This window comes from Periplaneta americana, chromosome 3 (assembly GCF_040183065.1).
Source record: "Periplaneta americana isolate PAMFEO1 chromosome 3, P.americana_PAMFEO1_priV1, whole genome shotgun sequence".
Lineage (NCBI taxonomy): Eukaryota > Metazoa > Arthropoda > Insecta > Blattodea > Blattidae > Periplaneta > Periplaneta americana.
The window spans coordinates 129,776,103-129,798,377 of NC_091119.1; the positions used below are offsets into that span (position 1 = coordinate 129,776,103).

At 33.2% G+C, this 22,275-nt stretch overlaps 1 protein-coding gene across 19 annotated transcripts in view; it reads right to left on the reverse strand.

Annotated features, from left to right (window-relative positions):
- The window catches only part of ATP8A (ATPase phospholipid transporting 8A1), a 415,740-nt gene that overhangs the window by 139,484 nt on the left and 253,981 nt on the right, over positions 1-22,275 (reverse strand). Inside the window, exon 1 of one of the 19 annotated variants that reach the window (XM_069821592.1) lies at positions 2,167-2,350. The exons of the other annotated variants lie outside the window; for them this stretch is intronic. Coding sequence (XP_069677693.1) covers positions 2,167-2,224 — 58 coding nt within the window. The 5' untranslated portion in view covers positions 2,225-2,350. Of the gene's footprint in view, positions 1-2,166; positions 2,351-22,275 lie in introns of those variants that run through there. 19 annotated transcript variants of the gene reach the window in all.

The following is a 22,275-nucleotide window of genomic DNA, read 5'->3' on the forward strand; positions in this document are numbered from 1 at the left end:
GAGACGTAGATGGGAAGATAATATTAAAATGGATTTGAGGGAGGTGGGATATGATGATAGAGACTGGATTAATCTTGCTCAGGATAGGGACCAATGGCGGGCTTATGTGAGGGCGGCAATGAACCTCCGGGTTCCTTAAAAGCAAGCAAGCAAGCAAGTAAGTAAGTAAGTAAGTAAGTAATAATAATAATAATAATAATAATAATAATAATAATAATAATAATAATACAGATTCTTATAATTTAAGTTATTTTTTGTCGAATTATTTAAAATTTAACAAAACATTGAATGTCATATTTCTCACACATTAAAACAGCTCTCAGAATTTATTTATCTAGCAACTAGTATCTATTTAGTAACAGAGTTCTCTGTCTTACAGGCTAAATATAAGGTGGGTCGTTTCTGTTAACTAATATTTTAGGATATGTGGGTGTAGTTGAAATAATATATATGTACATTTTATTTAATACTAAGGGACAAATGCACTATACAGAAGGCCTACGTGCGGCAATGAAAAAAAAGTTCTGCGGGAGTGATTTCTCAACGTAGCTAATGGACAATAGTTACGTGTTACATGTCACCAACAAAAATAATTTAATTCCATGCACAACAAATGACGGAACACATTTAGCTGTAAATGAATGCCTTTAATTTTGGTTCAAGGTTAATGAGTTTGTTGGTCTAGGCCAGGGACAGTGACATTAATACAGTTCAAGCAATGAGAGTAGGCAACCCTAACTGAATAAATCGATAAACGTCTTCCAAGCATTACAATACATACGTGGCCACAGTAAGTACGGGGGCTCCTACAATGCACAAGTTACAACAACAATAATAATAATAATAATAATAATAATAATAATAATAATAATAATCCACTTCTAAAATGTGGCCCATCTGCATGTTTCTTTCTCTTAATTTAATAATAGTAAGCTGAAACATAAATTTAAGGTTTCCACTTCATAAGCTTTTCTTCTTTTTTTTTTTTAGTGCAGTTTATTATCCTTGTGCTTGTATTTTCTGTTTCTTTTTACGTCATAAAAACAACATATGAAGATTCACACTCTTCGGGATTTTCGTACTCACATACTTCGTATTGTTTTAAATAACAGGAACAATACAGCTAGAATATTATTATTATTATTATTATTATTATTATTATTATTATTATTATTATTATTATGGAATAAATGTACAACGTCATATTATTTTAATGAAAATATTCTGATCTGCGGAATAGTTTTAAATAAAAGCTGAATTGAAATCAATATAGTCATAAAAGATACAACAATTTCGCATCCACATTGTTCCAGTTGTGAATTGTAAAAGCAACAGTGACATCATAATGTAAAAAATAAAAAACGCAACAAAAGCAAGGGGGGCAAAAAAAGAAAGAAGTATCAGTGTATCGATTCCTAGTACAATGAATTAACGCGTGGGGGAAATGCTGAACTAATGACACATAACCCTGGCGTTGTGCTGTTAAAACGCAGGCCAGTGCGTACTGCTTCTGTATTGAGTTTATTCGATTACGCTTTAAGAGATTGAAATTGGCTGCACTGCAAGGCACCTACTCCAACTATGCCACCTGCACTTTTTCGTCTTCATAAAATAAACAAATGATAACAACATAAAGATGACATCTGTCAACACGAAAGGTTTCGCATGACAGCGACGTAAACAATTACACGAACAAAACATTATGATTTTGTTGTATTTTTATTTAATATAGTAATATGAAATTTACGTGTCTGATGCATGCAGTATTTTGTACTGCGTATTACATGTAAACATAATCTACAGATTTCATAAACATATTTTTAAAGAAAGGACACTGAAATATCTAATCTTTAAAACGTAAAGAGAAAATATATTGTGAATATCAGAGCATTTTATTGTCCCAAGTTAACTATTTAGGAATGCTATTGTCAGAAATAATCGCAACAGTTATTCAATTCGTTATGACACGACAGATGCATCCAATCCTTCAAATAAGTGACAAACCGTAACACCACAACACTATGACAACACGCTAAGCGATAAAACCGGCTTAAATACTATGTGTGATGAACTGGAAGCAATTTCAAACAGAAACGACACGGTTATCACTGCCACTGGAAATAAACAGCAGTACCATATGCTCGTAATGCAGTAATAGCTACTTACTGGCTCGCGACATTTTCGCCCTGCAAATCCGTATGATCGAGGCTAGGGAGGAACCCATGTTGGCGGCGGGGTGTGTAGATAGGTCCTCGACTATAAGCTGTGATCTAGGCACACTTGTAACTTTTCAACGATACATTTTAGGCCGGTACATGTAGGGATTCTCAATGAGACCCCTCCATATTGGATACTGGCATCGCCAATGGCTAGCTACTCTCCAACTTGTTGCCAAAGTAGACCTACACAGCGCCGGCGTCCCAGGTGGCACAACAGCGTCGATGTGTGACGTCATATCCTCAGACATCGACGTTGAGCGCCGTTTTGAAATTCAAGAAAGCGTTACCCATAAAATCACATCTCAGGATGGGATATATGTATGCATACATATTAGATGTGTGTCACTAGAAATGTCACTTTCGTTCTTAAACAGTTTCGAGTGTGTCATAAAGATGAGAAACATGCGGAGGACAGGAAATGTTTTTTTCTCTAGTAAACACATGTTGTACATACTTAAATTACGGTTACTCTTGCGAGATCGAATATCTTATACTGAGAAACATGCCAATCAAAGTATTACGTAACACGAAATACTACTGGCGTACTGGTAGTATTCAGCATAGATTTCTACATGCGAATTAAAGGGCGGGAAGTCTGAAATGCTTTCCTCATCTTTCGAGATACCTACATAAAACAATATATACATAATCCTATAGAATTATGAATGAATAATAAACAATTAATAAATTTAATTAATAAGCAAGTAACAATATGCTTAATAATAATAATAATAATAATAATAATAATAATAATAATAATAATAATAATAATAATAAGGGAGCCTTTTATTATATCAACAAACGGATATAAGCTGTACTACAAATGCGTCCTTCATGATGTCACCTTACATTCAAATATTGTGTAACAATTCATTCGCAAAGCAATAAAAATTGCTATTCCTGAAAGATTTATAATAGTTTTATAACGATTATGGTAATAATAATAATGATGATGCTGATAATAATAATAATAATAATAATAATAATAATAATAATAATAATTAGAGACGAGAATTTCATGCACAATAAAATTCCAAAATATGCATGCATTCATGTACTATCAAACTATGAAACATGCACGATCAAGCGAAAAATACATTAAAATATGCATTTTCACTTTTGTTCCAAATTTCTTATTTCACTTCACTTCACTTCACTTTTTTTTTTTGCACAGTTAACAACTAACAACATTTCTAAATTGGTTTCTGTGAGATTCCTGCGTTTGTCAGTATGTTTTTGTAGGCAGAGAATGACCTCTCTACATGACAAGAAGTTATGAGTGCAAACTTGAATGAATCTTTTTCTGTTATTTAGTTTTTTTTTCTTTTCCTTCTTTAATCCTTAAGCTAAAGTAAGGGACATAAAAATGGAGAAAGTGAGATGTCCATTCAAAACCATTAAGACATGCATTTAAACTGAATATAATCCTATATTGTATGTATGATTGAGCTAAAAATTTCTTAAATATGCATTATGCATGTTTTTATCCCCAAAAAGGCCAAAACATGCAAATATGCACGGGAAAAGTACACATATTTGGAACTGGAAAGTAATGAAATGGATAAGTACTAAGTTTGAGCTATGTCCTATGTTCCTATAAAAACATGCATTTGCATGGAATTCTCGTCTCTAATAATAATAATAATAATACTTTGGGAGTCTTAGTATCAACTTGCGGATGTAATTTGTGCTAAAATGCGTCCATGATCTTACCTTATATTCAAATGCAGTATAATAATTCATTCGCAAATTAATACAATAATTATGAAACTTTAAAAGAAATTAACCATAGGGTAAAGTTGCGTGATACCTCTAATTCCGTGACACTTTTTGTAAATTGAATGTCAGTCAAAATTTTGCCGTTCGACCATAGCGCCAGACATCTTTCTCGAAAGAGTACATCTTTCGCCTACTTTTGAGACATCGGTGAACTTCCTAACAAGACACCCAACCCTGTGACATTCAGTGAAAAAAAAAGTATCACGGAATTAGGAATATCGCGGAATTAGATAACTTTACCCTACTTGTATAATGATGGTGATAATGACAATAATAATTTGAAAGTCTTATTATCAACAAACGAACGCGAATTGTGCTATAAATGTGTCCTTCACGATGTTGGCTTACATTTAAAAAAGTATAGTTATTCCGCAAATCAATAAAAATTTTAACTCTTCAAAAAGATTTGTCATACCTGTATAATTACAATGAATATATAATAAGCCTAATAATGACATGACAGAATGTGCCGGACAAGAGGGTTTCACATAATAGCTGATGCCTGCAGACGTAGGGCCTATACCATGTATCAATATCTCAAAGACCATATGAAGAGTTCGCGGGAAAAACGATGAATGTCACATTTCTGTTAAGGATTAGATAATGATCTAATTGAGTCTATAACTGCAAGATGTAGTGCTGTTTCTATAGAAAATAAAGGAAAGGATTACTGTATTCGTGGTGATAATTCTTTTTACCATTTTTCATAAGAATAACATTAAATTTCGCAGTGATCCATTGAATTAGATAATGACATCAACCTTAAGAAAACTGTGACATTCATCGCTTTTCCCGCGATCTCTTCATATGTTATTTTAGGAGAAAATTTTCGCTCCGGCACTGATATGATAACAGATAATGTGTATGAAATAAAATACCTATCATATTACTTGACTTACATTGACCAAAGCTGTATTTCTTTTTGCCGACGCTTTAGTGTTGCTTTTGGTGGACCATTCCAGCCTAAGTACATTGCAGTGCATGATGATTATGATGATGATTAATGGAGGAATGCCGGTGATGGAAACGGGAGTGCTTCGAGAAAACCTACCACCAAGCACCTCCTTTGTCCGCCGCAAATTCCATTTGCATCTGCCGGGATTCGAATCCGGGTTACCAGTATGGAAAGCTGTCTTTGTTCACCGCAAATTTAATTTTGCATTTGCCGGGATTCGAATCCGGCTTACCTGTGTGAAAAGCCGACGTTCTACAAGTTCGGTTAATGGTGCGCCTGTTCAAGAAACTATAGGAGAACTAAGAAGGCAGAATACACATCCAATCACAATATAGGCTTATGATACAGTATTTAAGATGAGTCTACATTCCCTTCGTCAAATGATTTACTTGGCGTTTTGCTGCTAAATTAATGTTTGGTTTACTTCTTAGTTCTTACTATTAAAATAAGCGACAAACTTTCCACACACAAACAGACTGATTCTTTTAAGTCATATTAATTTATCAAACGCTTTCAACGAAATATCGCGTACATACTGGTCCAGTTATTGAAATTACTGTGTAAGCACGAGATACAGCGCGGCGTTTCGTCACCGCTTGACCTTTGCACTGGCTCTGAAAGGCTCTGGGTCAAACATGTGGAGAAGCAGGAACGTTCTGAAATTTCATACGTTATCGACAACAATTTACTGCTAAACCGATTTTATTATTTCCGTGAAATGAACAGTTGGTACAAAAATAAAACTTCATTTATTAAAACATATCTAAAATGATACGTAAAATTTAATGTTCATACATATTTCAGAAACAAATGGTTTTAAAATCATACTATAAGGAGGAAATGACCTCTACACCACCTCCAGAACAGGGATGGACAAAGATTTCATGCGCGTCGCATAACATAACATAACATAACATAACATAACATAACATAACATAACATAACATAACATAACATAACATAACATAACATAACATAACATAACATTATAGTATAAACATACAAGATAATGGGTAAATAATTAGTAATTCAGTTAACTACTGTATTGTCTCTACTACTCTCAATTAATATGATGGAAATTTAAAAGTTTTAATTACTTCGTTACAACATCCATTCCATCTCAAATCGTCGTTGATTTTATGAAACGTCCTATATGACTTCACAGAAAATAATTTTTCAGGAGGAAGAAAAGTTTAATTAAAGATCAAATAGGCCTACCCTGATCCTCGATGATGTTATTTAGGTTCGTCATATTCACCAACATTTTTTTTCTACCGAATTACTTCATATTCTTATGTAGGTCCATTGATTTTTTATTTTTTCTTCCTCCTGAAAAATTATTGTCTGTAAGGTCACATAGGAGGTTTCACAAAATTAACCACGAAATACTGAATAACACTTGCATTACAATATTGTGTAGTAACAGCACACATGTATTGCTAAAATCCATTATCAGGTAGTAGGTCTGACAAAGGAATTTGATGAAACAGGAATACATATAGAGAACGGAAATGTGTAACATAAAATTAGTTGATAATATTATGACTGGAAACTTGACATATAAAGATGCATCAAATTCAGATGATATCGTGGGGTTTTGTCTGGCCCCAGTAACAGACACGTTTGGTGAGAAATTATAATTAATAGTCCAAATAAATAAATGAATAAATAAATAAATAAACAATTAAATAAACAGATAAATAAATAAATAAATAAATAAATAAATAAATAAATAAATAAATAAATAAATAAATAAATAAATAAATAAATAAATATCAGACCCAATAAAATCGGTTACACATCTCAGATAATTAAAGATAATTCTGAATATATTGGAATGTTAGGGATATAACTGCAAATTTCGGTACCTTAACAGGTGACAGATAAATTCATACCAACTGAATATCAGCAAAATTAAGCTGCTCGCAAAAAGGATAATGCCCTTCAAATCCTAAAGGCCTTCAAAGTGTTTATTGCCAGAAAAATAAAATACAAAGGAATTGTAAATTACAAAATTCTAGCACACCCCTGAGTGCTCAGGGGAGGATTTGGTACATAATAAATTTACATGCATTAATTACAAAAAAATAATATCTAAAAATTAATAATTACTCATAAGAAGTTGCTTACATATATTTTAAAATTTCAAACTGTTGGAGGCAAATAGAGGAGGTTTTTCTTAATTCATTTGTTATAAATTCTAGGGCCAATATTATTACTATGGTTGAAAGCAGTGCTCGTTAAACACTTGGCTTCAAACAAACGTATTGTATCCATGCCTTTGGTTTTGTATTTGTGAGTATATGATCGGAAATATGTGTGATTTTTATGTATAAAATGTAATAATGCATTGATATAAATTTGATGTATTTTCTAGACTCTAAGTTCTAAAAACAATTTTTCGGTAGGTTAATCAATAGGTTTCTAGAGCCATATTTTAATTATTCTTCTCTGTAATAAATCTAGTGGATTTGGGTTAAAATGAATCAGTTGTTTTGACGAGTGAGTTCATTTATTTATAAGGACAACATACGATACTATTTCAGTTACAATGGGCTTCAATAATGCATCAAATGAGATAGGCCAAAATATATAAGGAATTTTTAGTTTCTATCAAACAAATATTTCAAATTATTTACACAACACTCTGTACGTTACGTACTTTATTACCCATGCCCCTAAAAACAAAACCAGTAAATGCTTCGATGATTCTGAGAGCTTCCCCATTTGCAACAATAATTCTCCACTTGTCACGTTAAGTTCACTTAATGATACTTTAGAGTTACAGAGACTATTTTGAATCAATAATGTAATGCTGCGATAATGAAGCAAAATTAGAATGGAAAGGAAAACTATGAAATATGCCTTTTTAACTTCATTTTCTACCACCTATAAAGGGTAACATTTCTCTTATGACGAAGTTTGGGAGACTACTGAACAAAACAAACGAAAATTGAGGAAGATATGGGTTTTTGGTGACGCTGTTATGGAATAACACTAGAAGACATATAAAGAATGAAACAATTATTGGACGAAAAAATCTAAGATGGTATTAATACTGACATGCACAACGGATGGGGGAAGATCGTTGGCCAAAGAAAATGACGGAATGGTGTCTTACACAACGAAGAATGTGAGCACAAAACTAATTTCTTGGATTGTTTAATCGCAGACATGAATAATAATAATAATAATAATAATAATAATAATAATAATAACAATAATAAATACATACAAAATTAGGCAGAAAAAACACAAGGATAAGAATGAAAGTACGATATACAATAATACAAAATGCAATATATAAAAATGAACAAAATACATTACAACGGATGACAAACAGACAAACAAATACAGTAAAAGACAAATAAATACAAATTGAATATAATCTTATAAATGTATGGTACTTATGTACAGCTGTCAAAAGAAAAAGTGGCCGCTCTCCTGGAACAAACTTCCCTTCGGGTATCTTCGCTATAATTCGGAGACAGGCGATGTTACATGTTGTTGGACCACGTTGCCTGATATCTACAGTTATAATTGAAGTGTTCTCTCTGTGATTCGATAGCGTAATGGTAGCGTTCAGGCCTCTTATTCATGAGGTCCTGCGTCCGACTACAACCTCGTGCTTTTTATGTTCTTTTTTGTTATGTTTTTGAGAGAGACAAACTAGACATAATGGCTCCTTTCTCTTTTACGATTATTTTAGTAATTAACATCAGGCTCATTAACATATTATGCCATGACTTTATCATTATGATATTGTGGCTGCAAATGGAAAGAAAAAAGATTTTATTCTCAATAAAAATATCTTTCGTGGCATAAACAAAACAAATTTACTGGCGTCGGCCTTAAAACATTCAAACAATTAAGCGTTCAAAAAACAAAACAAAAAGCCACAATTCAATATTTAGTCTATCTTCCTCTTATCTCGATCATCTTGCAGTCGAGTAGGCATGGAATTGACTAGTCTTTGCAAATAGCGACTGTTCTTAGACACGATATTCCAGGCATTCTGAACATACCCACATACATAAGTGTTCTGTCCATGGGCAGGTCTTTCATTGCAAACCCAGCAATCTCCAATCTTTCCTATTTTCTGCCTTCCTCTTAGTCTCCGCATATGATCCACATATCCTAATGTCTTCTATTATTCTTTTCAACCAGAGACCCAACCAATTCCTTTTTCTCTTTCTAATCAGTTTCGGCATCATTCTTTCTTCACTCACTTTTTCAAACACAATTTTATTTCTTATTCTGTCTGTCCACTTCACATGCACCGTTTTTCGCCACATCCACATTTCAAATGCTTCAATTCGTTTCTCTTCATTTCGTCGTAATGTCCATGTTCCTTCCCCATACAGTGCCACACTCCACACAAAGCACTTCACTAGTCTCTTCCTTAGTTCTTTTTCCAGAGGTCCGCAGAAGATCCTTCTTCTTCTATTAAAAGCTTCCTTTGTTCATGTTTGCAGTTTTTCTTGGGAAGGATAGGCCTAAATGCGGTAACATCCCGTTGCTTTCCGCACACCACTATCTCTTTCGCATCTTATTAAATTCCAGGGGACCCAAGCATGGAGATGAGGAGAGTGGATTTGACTAATTGGGCCCTCCGGACTTCATCGAAAGTCACGGCAAGGGTTAAATATTAATTCTATCAGGATGTTTGACCCGATCAGAGACCGGGAAATCTCAATTAGCCTTTGCCCCCCCGCATCCTGGACTAGCTTCTACGAATCATCAGAAAATCTTAGAGTGTGATTGGGCCAATTTTTCCGAAAATGTTTCCACACTTTTGCCCTCGTAGCTCAGCGGACGAACGTCGAAATTTAGATGTCAACGTCTCAGGTTCAATTCCTCGTTACTCCTTTTCATTTTATTGTGGTTCAAGATAGTATAATGTAATAATACAAAAAGAAAAACTAATACCAGTATTATGCAACTGGATTTTTCCAAACCTAATATTAAATTTATGTTATTTATATCGCTAAAGAACGATTACAATATAAATAACTAGAATATTATTTATACAGTATCACTAAAGAACGATAACAGAATATAAATGATAAATATCGGTTTGTTTAATTAATATAAGATATTATATAATACTTATTTAATTATCTAAATAAAATAACCTATTTTACAAAGAAGGATGGTTATTTGTGTTATAATAATTACTTACATAAAATACAGATTATTTATATTGCGAAAGAACAATAACAATATAAATAACTTGAATATTATTTTATAATGCTAATGAAGGAAAACAATATAAATGATAACCTGAATATTATCTATATCGCTAAAGAACGATAACAATATAAAAAACGTGAATATTATTCATATCGGAATTTCACAGATTTATTACAGATATATTTAAGAAATTGTAGAAGAATAGTAATTAGTAACAGTGTCCTATTTATTCTTCTTGGAGCCAAATTTGTAACTTTTAAAATTGTGGTTACTATGTTGAAGTGTATGTGTTGTAACGGATGCTTGATTTGTTATGTATGTGAGTCAGTTATGTGATGATGTCGCAATGTCGTAATTATAGTTTGATTGTGTTTGTGTGACTATTGTGTATTAATTTATGATGTATGGTATGGAAGGCTGCGTATTTGTGTTATAGAAGTGTTACGTATGTGTGTTGTTAATGTTTTTGTATGTTTCAAATTGATACCTGATATTTGTTTTGCAATCGCAATGCCTAATTTACGGTTTGTTTATGTTTTGTTTACATCGCTTAAGCTAATTTAATTTTCTTTTCTATTTCTCTTTATGCTTATCTTTTTTGTGTATGAAACTATAGCCCTAACATACATATGTAAAATAGGGCTAACCACCATTGGAGATACAATAATAATAATAATTGTTATTCATATCGTTATAAAACGATAACAGAATACAAATGATGACCTGAATTTTATTCATATCTCTAAAGAACGATAACAAAATATAAATAACGTGATATCCATACAGAATGATAACTGAATATAAATGATAATTTGAATAGCATTTACATCGCTAAAGAACGATTAAAAAATAAAATGAAAACTTGAAGAAGGCCAGAACCCACAACCTTTGAATCACTAAACAAGCACTCTACCGCTGGCCTACGAGGCGCAGACATGGAACACTTTCATAGTTCGGGAATTGCTTGTACAAGCACATGCATCGTGTAACATCGCCGCGACCCGAAGTGGACTTTGAAAATATTCGCTGTTCACGAGTGCGGCCACTTTTTTTTTTGACAGCTGTACATATAACAAATTTATAATACAGTTTAACTGTACCTATGTTTTAATCAGTTCGAGTATTTTCTTTTTAAATATTTTGTTATTCAACAGTTCCAAACTCGGGTTTGACTTAATAAAGTTATTACACAATCTTGGGCCAAAATTTGAACTATGCCTTACACCTATATCGTTCCTGCAGTTTGGTTCAGTTAGTGAATATGAAATCCTAAATCTTCTTGTGTTATATCCATGATCGTCCGACATAAAATGATTTCGATGCTTATGGAAACAATTTAGCAAGGTGTCTCCAGGTATTGATCAAATTCCAACAGAATTAATACAAGAGGGTGGAAAGGCATTATCTAGCGAAATTTATAAACTTGTACTTGCAATTTGGGAAAAGGAAATTGTACCAGAACAATGGAAGGAATCCATAATCGAACCTATTTTTAAGAAGGGGGACAAGACTAAATGTAGTAACTTTCGAGGAATATCACTTTTGTTGACGTCGTACAAAATTTTGTCGAATATCCTTTTAAGAAGATTAACTCCATATACAGATGAAATTATTGGGGATCATCAGTGTGGTTTTAGGCGTAATAGATCGACTATTGATCAGATTTTTTGTATTCGACAGATATTGGAGAAAAAATGGGAGTATAAGGGTACAGTACATCAGTTATTCATAGATTTCAAAAAGGCGTATGACTCGGTTAAGAGAGAAGTTTTATATAATATTCTTATTGAATTTGGTATTCCCAAGAAACTAGTTCGATTAATTAAAATGTGTCTTAGTGAAACTTACAGCAGAGTCCGTATAGGCCACTTTCTATCTGATGCTTTTCCAATTCACTGAGGCTAAAGCAGGGAGATGCACTATCACCTTTACTTTTTAACTTCGCTCTAGAATATGCCATTAGGAAAATTCAGGATAATAGACAGGGTTTGGAGTTGAATGGGTTACATCAGCTTCTTTTCTATGCGGATGACGTGAATATGCTAGGAGAAAATCACAAACGATTAGGGAAAACGCGGAAATTTTAGTTGAAGCAAGTAAAATGATAGGGTTGGAAGTAAATCCCGAAAAGACTAAGTATATGATTATGCCTCGTGACCAGAATAATGTATGAAATGGAACTATAAAAATTGGAGATTTATCTTTCGAAGAGGTGGAAAAATTGAAATATCTTGGAGCAACAGTAACAAATATAAATGACACTCGGGAGGATATTAAACGGAGAATAAATATGGGAAATGCGTGTTATTATTCGGTTGAGAAGCTTTTGTCATCTAGTCTTCTGTCAAAAAATCTGAAAGTTAGAATTTATAAAACAGTTATATTACCGGTTGTTCTGTATGGTTGTGAAACTTGGACTCTCACTTTGAGAGAGGACCATAGGTTAAGGGTGTTTGAGAATAAGGTGCTTAGGAAAATATTTGGGGCTAAGAGGGATGACGTTACAGGAGAATGGAGAAAGTTAACACAACGCAGAGCTGCACGCATTGTATTCTTCACCTGACATAATTAGGAACATAAAATCCAGACGTTTGAGATGGGCAGGACATGTAGCACGTATGGGCGAATCCAGAAATGCATATAGAGTGTTAGTTGGGAGGCCGGAGGGGAAAAAGACCTTTGGGGAGGCCGAGACGTATGTGGGAAGATAATATTAAAATGGATTTGAGGGAGGTGGGATATGATGGTAGAGACTGGATTAATCTTGCTCAGGATAGGGACCAATGGCGAGCTTATGTGAGGGCGGCAATGAACCTCCGGGTTCCTTAAAAGCCAGTAAGTAAGTAAGTATATAAATTGTTTGTTTGATGTCCAATATGTCAAATTCTTTATATATGAGGTGTGTTGGTACGAACCTTAAGATTGAGACCGTCAGGACAGTCAATTTTGCAAACTGGGATGTGATAAACGACCTAGTGTTGTATAAATTTGCATTTAATAATAATAATAATAATAATAATAATAATAATAATAATAATAATAATAATATTGTCTCTTGAGGATATTCATGAAATAAAATCTAGCAGCACTGCGAAGAGTGCCACCCACTGCGGTTTCTTGGGTTGATTTTCAGTTTATGGGACACATGAGTCATTCGCGCCTAAATGCTTCAGTAACATGCTTACAGAGGAAGAATAATTTAGTAATTTCAATCAGTGACGGATTAGAAATTAATGCACTGGCTCTCTATGATGGAGATTTAATCTATGATGAAATTTGTAGAAGACAAAGGTGTCAGGGCAAGTTTTTCAGAATACTCCAAAACTCCTATTAATTCTCCATTGTTACTATCACAGAAGGTTTGCTATTTGCTAACTAGCATAACATACCCTCCAACACACAGCATGGGCATCAAATCTGACCATGTCAGATGAATATGAATTAAGGAAAGATTGAGAAACATATCTAACCTCCGAATATTGAAGGTAATGTAAACTGAACGAGTTCTATACATTAATATCACTGATACGCTGGAGATCTCTGACGTCTTTCACTCAAACAATTAAAACACTATTCATGCACCTCAATATTGCACATGTACAAACATACTCACACTCCAACTTTTATGCACACAAATTATGAATCTCAACAGTGGCTGTAGAGGTTTCTCATTAACAAATAAAGCAAAACTAAATTTCTAAACAGTAAACATATAAAAGCTAAACACTATAATAATAATAATAATAATAATAATAATAATAATAATAATAATAATAATAATAATAAACATTGGTTGGATGCATAGACATTCATAGTCAAAATGAATAACATACGAGTATAATTGAATTATTGTAACTGATGAAAAATAATGTAACAAGTGTGAAATTTCACATAACTGGGAACTATATAAAATTATGAAAAGGACATAGATCTAACATAAAACAAATAAACGGAATGATTAAACGACATTTTGGTAACAAAATTAACCAGAAAAATAGCTACCGTTTCATAATATTGTATCAAAAACAGGTCTTCTTTTTGGCAGTGGAAGTTGGGTGTTGCACAAAAGAGAAGAAGAAAAACTAGTCAACAAAAATAAGATTTTTGAGACGGCTTTTGGAATTAAAAAGGAAGAATCATCAACGAAATTCAGAAGTTGGAAAAAGAACTGAAAGTGAATATTATTGCAGATATGCTTTAACAGTAAAAAATGACTATGGCACATAGAAAGAATGAATCCAAATCGCATACCGAAATTATCATTGAAGAGCCAAGTAGTTGGAAAGAGAGATATACGCCGACCACTATGAAGATGGATTTACGAATCTATATCCATACAACCCCTGACTCACTCAATGACGCAAAACACAATCTTAACGAGGACCTTGAATCTATATCTGCATAGGCCAGAAAGTTTGGTTTGACTCTCAATGCAAGAAAATCACAAGCAATCCTAGTGGGACATCAACGTCTATTATGCAACATTACCCCTGCTCTTCCAGTCAAGTTAAACGACACAATAATCCCGTTTGCTTCCTGTGTTAAAAACCTTGGAGTTTACTTTGATACGCATTTAAACTGGAATAACCAAGTAACCCATATTACCAAAAAAAGTGCTTTCCATACTACATTCCTTAAACAGCATTCGAAAATTCCTCCCGCTATCACTCAAGAAAATATTAGTGAAAACACTAGTAATGCCCCACTTCGATTATTGTGATTTTCTACTGACTGACCTCAATGTCAACGAGTCGCAAAAATTACAACGCGTTCATAATTCTTGTGTTCGCTTCGTCTGCGATGTCCGTTGCGCTGACCACATTACCCCATCCTTCCAAACTCTAAACTGGCTACGGCTTAACGAACGTAGAAATTTTCATTCTCTTGTTCTCCTTTTCCAAGTCCTTCACACCTCTACACCTACCTACCTTGCCTCCCGTTTCAGTTACCTGTCATCATATCATCTCTTCACACGCACGCAAAATAGCCGCATACTAGCCATACCAACACATAAGACATCATCATACACAATCTCGCTCTCGCGCTTGTGGAATACCCTACCCAGTGACATCAGAGACTGTCGGAATTTAGTAGCGTTCAAAAGCAAACGTATTAAGCATTTTCTTACTGCATAGAGTAGGTTTAATTTTTACTTAATTAATAAAAAAAATGTTTCTCTCTTCTTAACTTTTACAATAAACTGTCTAGCTTTTATTAATCAGTTAATCTTCTAGTACTTTGATTTTTATTGTATTTGTAAATTTAATATTAATTGTAATTGTATTCTTAATATTGTAGTTGTAATCCCCTGGTAGAGGGGAAGAGAAGGCCTGATGGCCTTACCTCTACCAGGTTAAATAAATAAATAAATAAATAAATAAATAAATAAATAAATAAATAAATACATAAATAAATAAAGCACTTCCAAGAGTCAAAAGGGAGCAAGTCACAAAGGACGTTATAATAATGATGTATGTATGTATGTATGTATGTATGTATGTATGTATGTATGTATGTATGTATGTATGTATGTATGTATGTATGTATGTATTCACACTGAAAATGGCTATATACCCGGTGGAAGTGGTAACTAATTACAGTCAATAATGATGGTGATGGATACAATATTAATATAAACAGAGATACAGTAGTTATAGGGAAATAAATTGTATACACAATTTTTATAGAAATACTGTGTACATTATGAAATATCCCTTCAGTAAACTCAATAGCTACAATTTCCAATCTCATCTTGAGATTGTGCAAAAAGAGGAAATTGAAACGCAATTTTCGAATTATCTCTTAAGCGATGTATTGTATTAAAACATGGAAACATGAAGTAGCCTACATGCATAGGAGAGATTTTCAATAATTTCAACACTCGCTTGTGAGCTGCTCACGGGTAATAAACCAGAGCAGCAGAACATAATCCGAATGCAGACTTGCGTAGTTGCAGTCCGGAATATTGGGAAGCTTGCCGGCAACAGAGAGCAGCAACATCTGTCGCAACATTAAAGTTGGGATTCCTTATGACTGTAACACATTTCCTCTAAAACCAACAGACAAATAAACAGACTTAAGAAGTAAATTAGTGTTAGTTTTCCGGTGAAACAAAGTTTATCGTCAACTGAAAATATCGTTAGCAAAATTTATCTCCTCAAATGAAGATGGAAGAAAAAATCCAAATAGATCTAAGACGACCAAACAAGAATTGGATTTCAGTGTAAGGCACAGTACGAGGCAGAGAAGAAAGAGAATAAGAAAAAGGTAATGAGAACATACACTGAGGTTGTAATGTGGTAATATCGGTGGTGGTAGCATGTTAATAGCATTAGACATAGTGGTAGTATAGCAGTAGAGGTTAGCAGCAATGATTTAAGTCGAGGAAAATTTCTTTTTTTAAAGACAGAAAGTTTGCCATCCTACATACTAAACCATCTGTCTAAAATTCGGGAAAAATTCATGGTTTGAAAATATATAACATATTTATATCACGAACAAAACACCATAAGACAAAAAATAATAATAATAACAAGTTTAAAACATTTAGCTATCAAAACGGCTACCCTTCAGTACGACATGCTGTTTACGTATAATAGTTATTTGTGCTGGAGTGAACAACACAAAAATTGATGACTGTCAACATTCTATTCCCATATTTAAGTAAAGGAGAGTGAGATATCTGTAAGAATATCTTATATTTTTTGGACTGTTGTTTCTAAGTTATTTAATAGATAATTGCAGTTGGTGTTGTAGTTGTGAAAAATTGTGTACGTTGTTGTGTTGGCGAATAAATGATAGAGCGTATCGTTTTTTACTTTTATGCTTTTTAATTATTTCGTCCGTGTTTGTTACTATTTAATAACATAATAATTCACATAAAGAACAAAGAAAAATTAACAAGTTTATTTTCAGTATCTCACCAAGCAACTATAGGGGAACAACTTACAAAACTCCGTTGGTCTGGGCATGCGTCTATCTTAAAGAATGACACAATATACTATTCACCTCCTCCTTTCTGTCAGCCAATGACGAAAGAAGGTGTTAGTTATATAAACTTTCACTGAATCAGAATATTTTCATATTTTATATACTTAATAATAACTCAAAAAGTAGCAGTCAGATTCTAATAAGAAAAAAGCATGTTGAAGAGTAATGTTTGCAGATTTTTAAGATGTTTGAGTCGCCGCAATATAATAAATGTAAGACTTCTTAATTGAGGTTTGTTTCATACTATTGTAGTGTGGGAAAAATATGTTTTTGAAGTAGAAAATCAATCAACGATAACCTTTTTTCTTGAAAAGATAAGTGGGTAGTTGCAGTGTATAAAATCGTCTAAATACATTACGCTTTATGTTGAAAAAAAATCCATGTTAATAGAATGAGTCTACAAGATATTATCACTTGTTACAGGTTTATGTCTGATTACTCGCGGTCCGCTACGTAACGCGCGCAGCATCTTAAGGATACATTATACTGACATTACTAACTTCCATATTTCTAAAGCTAAACTCATAAAATGTTTATCACTAGTATATCTCGTTAATAATAACTAGACATCGGATTTTTACGCACTAAAAATTGCAGTTTTAGGCGCCTAAAATAAGCTCAAAATTTGTAAAATTAGGCTCTATTTTAATGAAAATAGGCATTTTAGGCACATCAAGGTATCATACTTATTTCTTTCACTGAAATTTTTAGTTATACACTAAAATACGCACAAAAAAGTATGTTTGAACATTAAAAAAGAATACTATATTATATTTATAAACAGAGCTGCACAAATTTAATATATTGAAACTAATGAAATAATGATTATTGATATCAAGATTACTCATTTTAAGTTATTGAAATTCAGTTCCATGCTCGGACTTTATTATAATTATCTGCACAGTACACCACCAGAATTTTTTCTAAATTCTCCACAGTTAACCTTTGCCTTTTGTCACTGAGAATCATTTTGAAAGCAGAAAAACTTCTTTCAACCGAAACTGATGTGAGAGGCATCAATACTTACTGGAACATTTACGCTTTCCCCCGATATCACTCTTGATACTTTTTTCCAACAATGAAAATCCTACATTCTTATTTAATACGTTGTCCCACTTATTTTTAACTTTTTTCCCAGTTTCGCCCAAAGCAGAATGTATGGTCACTTGAGCTTCCTTTACTATTGCTATTTGGCTACAAAGAGATTGTTTTTCACGTTCTAATTGTTCAATGCTTGCAGGTATGAAAGAAAAGTTTGATGTTATGTAGGCAATATCATTTTTCACTCGTGAGTCATTCAGACAATCTTTCACTGCTTTCACACACGCTGCACTATCAGTTTCAGGTAATTTATCAATAACTGTGACCACTTCTTTAAAATACTTAGAATAATACACCACTGACTGAATCCAGGTTCCCCATCGTGTAACAACCGGCTGAGGTGGGAGTGGGATATCTGGAAAGTTCTCTCTGAATATTGAAATCCTGGATGGGGCTTTACAAAAACATTTTTTTGTGTTAGAAATAAACGAATTGACAAGAGGAAATTCATTCCGGATTGTTTCAGAAACCCTGTGAAGGCCATGTGCTAGACAGGTTACATGCGTGAGGTTAGGATAAAATGTTTTAAGAAGTGGAGCTGCAGCAACCATGTATGAGGCAGCATCAGTACAAAACAACAGAACTTTAGAATTGTCTATATTACCTGAGTATAAAGACTGTAGGCCTTTATTTACAAAATAAGCAATGGCTTGGCTATTCACTTTCGAAAGTTCCTTAACACATACGAGGTGTGGAATCGAAGGTCCATCAGGACTAAGTTTTCCTACTACCATATTTGCTATATACCTATTCATAGGATCTGAGGTTTCATCCACAGAGACCCATATGTAAGAATCACCTATATCCTCCCGAATGGAAGCTAAAGTTTCATTGTATATTCTAAGTAATTTTTTCTTAGGGTCGACTCAGATGGGATATTTTGTTTGCAGTATTTTTGTAAAAACTGTCTTAAAACCGGATTTTCAATTGCATTCCAGGGAATGTTAGCAGCAACAAACGCTCTGGTTAAATGAGCATAGAAATTGCTGCTGAGATTGGATGAAGTAGGCTGTGTTAGTAAAGTTTGTTGCAGTTGATTTTTCTGCTGAGCTTCAGCCTTATGAGCCGCTCCTTGCACATGCTGCTTTAGGTGGCACTTCTTTTCTTGCGAAATCTAAAAATGTAAAGTAAACTGAATTAAAATAAAATCCTAATTGTTGTATTGCCGTGTTTCTATCACAAAGTTAGTGGGTTCGAACAATCAAAATTTTAATGACCTGCAAATACTTTAACTATCGGAATTTAAAAGGTTAAAGTGTAGTGGTCTTAAAAAGAATTATACCTCAGGATAGCTCAGTCAATGTATAAATATTATAGGCCTACTCATTAAAATTAATAGAATTTATATATTTCAACTTTGTTACATACCTGTTTGCTACAAATCTTGCAGAATATTATTTTTCCATCATAAGTGAATTCTGAATATTCTGTTAGCCATTGCCGGATCAATGTAGATTTTGCACTTATATTTTTCGGCATTATCGCGTTAAACTTCACAGGGAAACGTCCTAACGCTCAAAACTTCTCAACACAAATAAGGTGAGGGAAAGAGCAACTGTTAACGAGCATTCAAATGAACCGTTGTTATTGAGATTCAATTGGACAAAAATACAAAGTTCCACTTATTGTTGCATTTCCTGGTAGTGTTAACACTAGGAGGGCCATTCTTTTAAATATTTTGTAACGGTTTACCCTACTAATTCGCAGTTTTACGACTTTTCATAAATATTTCAAAAACACTCTTTCTCCAAAAATTGTGATTTTATGACACTCTGAAGGGCAGTACAGCTAATCGGTTTCAGACCGAAAACAGTCATTTTTATAGTATAGCCTAGTATATCTCTGAATCGGTAGCAGCACATGTTGTGATTGTTGCCTGCTTCAAATCTAAGGTTGGTTCCTTGTTGGCATTTATGCCTCCAAACATGTTAAATTCGGTGAAATCTATTGCGAGTGTCGTGAGATTCAAAACATTTTGTTTCCTTTATCAATGGTTTCATGGCCGGTGTGAAGCAAACTTTCCACTTTTTAAATGCCTTAAATTTCGCAGTGAATGCATGTATAAATTATAAAAAGTAAGAGTAAAATGCGAAACTTTACAGTGAGTTAGGCATTTTTAGGCGAATATTAACAAATTAGGCTCTAATAACCGTTTTAGGGCATTTTAGGGCACTATAAAACTCTTTGAATACCTTTCAATTTCCATGAAACACAAATATTAATAATTATTTTTACTTTTCTCCTAAAGAAACAAAATAGGCATTTGCCCTAGAATCCGATGTCTGATAATAACACATGTATAAAATCTCATCTCTCTATGTTAAGTGGTTTATATTTTATTAATATATAAATAAAATATTGCAGTCTATTGCTTTATGTAAAAAGTCCCTTGCGCAAAAATTTTCATTATTTTTAATTGATATTCATTTATATGATTTTTTTTATATATGCGTACAGTGGAACAAACATTACTATTGGAATTTTCTGTACAGTGAATGGGTAAATTACTAGGAATTTTTATGACTACTAATGTTTGTATTTTTTATTTTATAATAAAAAATTCTAGTAATGTACTGATTAATTTTACTGCAAAACCCTATAGTAAGTTTTGATCTCTTGTATGTAAGGATCCATATAAGTGAATATCACTTAAGAATTATGTAAATTGTAGTGCAAGCGACTTTTTACATAGAGCGGTTCAATATTTTAATAATATATTAATAAAATGCAAACCACTTACCATAGGCGGATGAAATTTTTGTACATTTGTCACTATTAAGCATATATAGCTACTAGTGATCAAAATTTGGTGAATCTATCTTAATAAGTATGGTAGTTATTGATTTCACTATTGTGAACTCTTAAAACTAAGGAACTTGGAGAAATTTCAGTATAGTGTCCCCTTAATGTATTTGGACTTAAACAATAAAACAAAGAAATCGTTACAACAATGAAAAAATGGATGCAATGAGATTAACGAAAATACAGACCATAAGAACGACATGATGTCGGAAGACCAAAATTTGAATTTAAGAACGAATTCTCCTGAAGCGGAACGGTCTACCTTGATATTGTTGTTGTTGATGATGATGAAGATGATGATGAAAATTAGTCCATGTATTAGAGTTCTCCATAAAAAATGGACATGATGTAATTTTTAGTCTGTTATTTAACGACGCTGTATCAGTTACTACGTTATTTAGGATCGATGGAATTGATGATAGCGAGATGGTATATGGCGAAATGAGGCCGAAGATTCGCCATAGATTACCTGACTTTCATCTTACAGTTGGGGAAAACCTCGGAAAAGGCCCAACTAGATAATCAGCTCGAGTGGGAATCAAACCCATGCCCGAGAACAACTCTGGATCAGCAAGCGAACGCGCCTGACGCCAGAGCTACGCCGATGCCCAGATCATAATTATAATAATAAACAAAAGTAAAAGATTTTGGTAGAATTATATTTGTACGTAATACATTTTGAAGTATCAAAAATTAATATAAGAACGGCATTCGAAATAAAAGTAAAGTAAAATTACATTCAATTCCTACCGGTACTTCCTATTCCAAAAGTTAGTAAAATACACGATCTTTAACGAACTCCTGTAGCGTACATAATACTTGTTCCTGGAATTACACATTTTCATTTATTACAACTGTGAACTTTCCTGTTGGTGTGATGATGTTGCATTTTTAAATAATCAGTTCGACCCGCAAGAAACTTCTGACGGAAGGAAAAAAAAGCCCGAAGTGCGATGATCCTTGGAAAGATAAAGAAGAAACACAGCTGTTACTACATGAAATATTTATCACTTCACAAGGACTATATCAATAATTTGGAAACTTCTTTATATTTAGGCTCAAATTTTCAATAACGAATAACTGACAATGACCGGAATATATGTCCGCTGTCATATCGATTTGAATTTCACTTATATCTCACTACATAGAACGCGATTGAGCAATCCAAAATTAATTCATATTTTTTGATGGAACATGACGTAGACTTATTTCAGAATTCCGTAAAGAAGCTCCAAG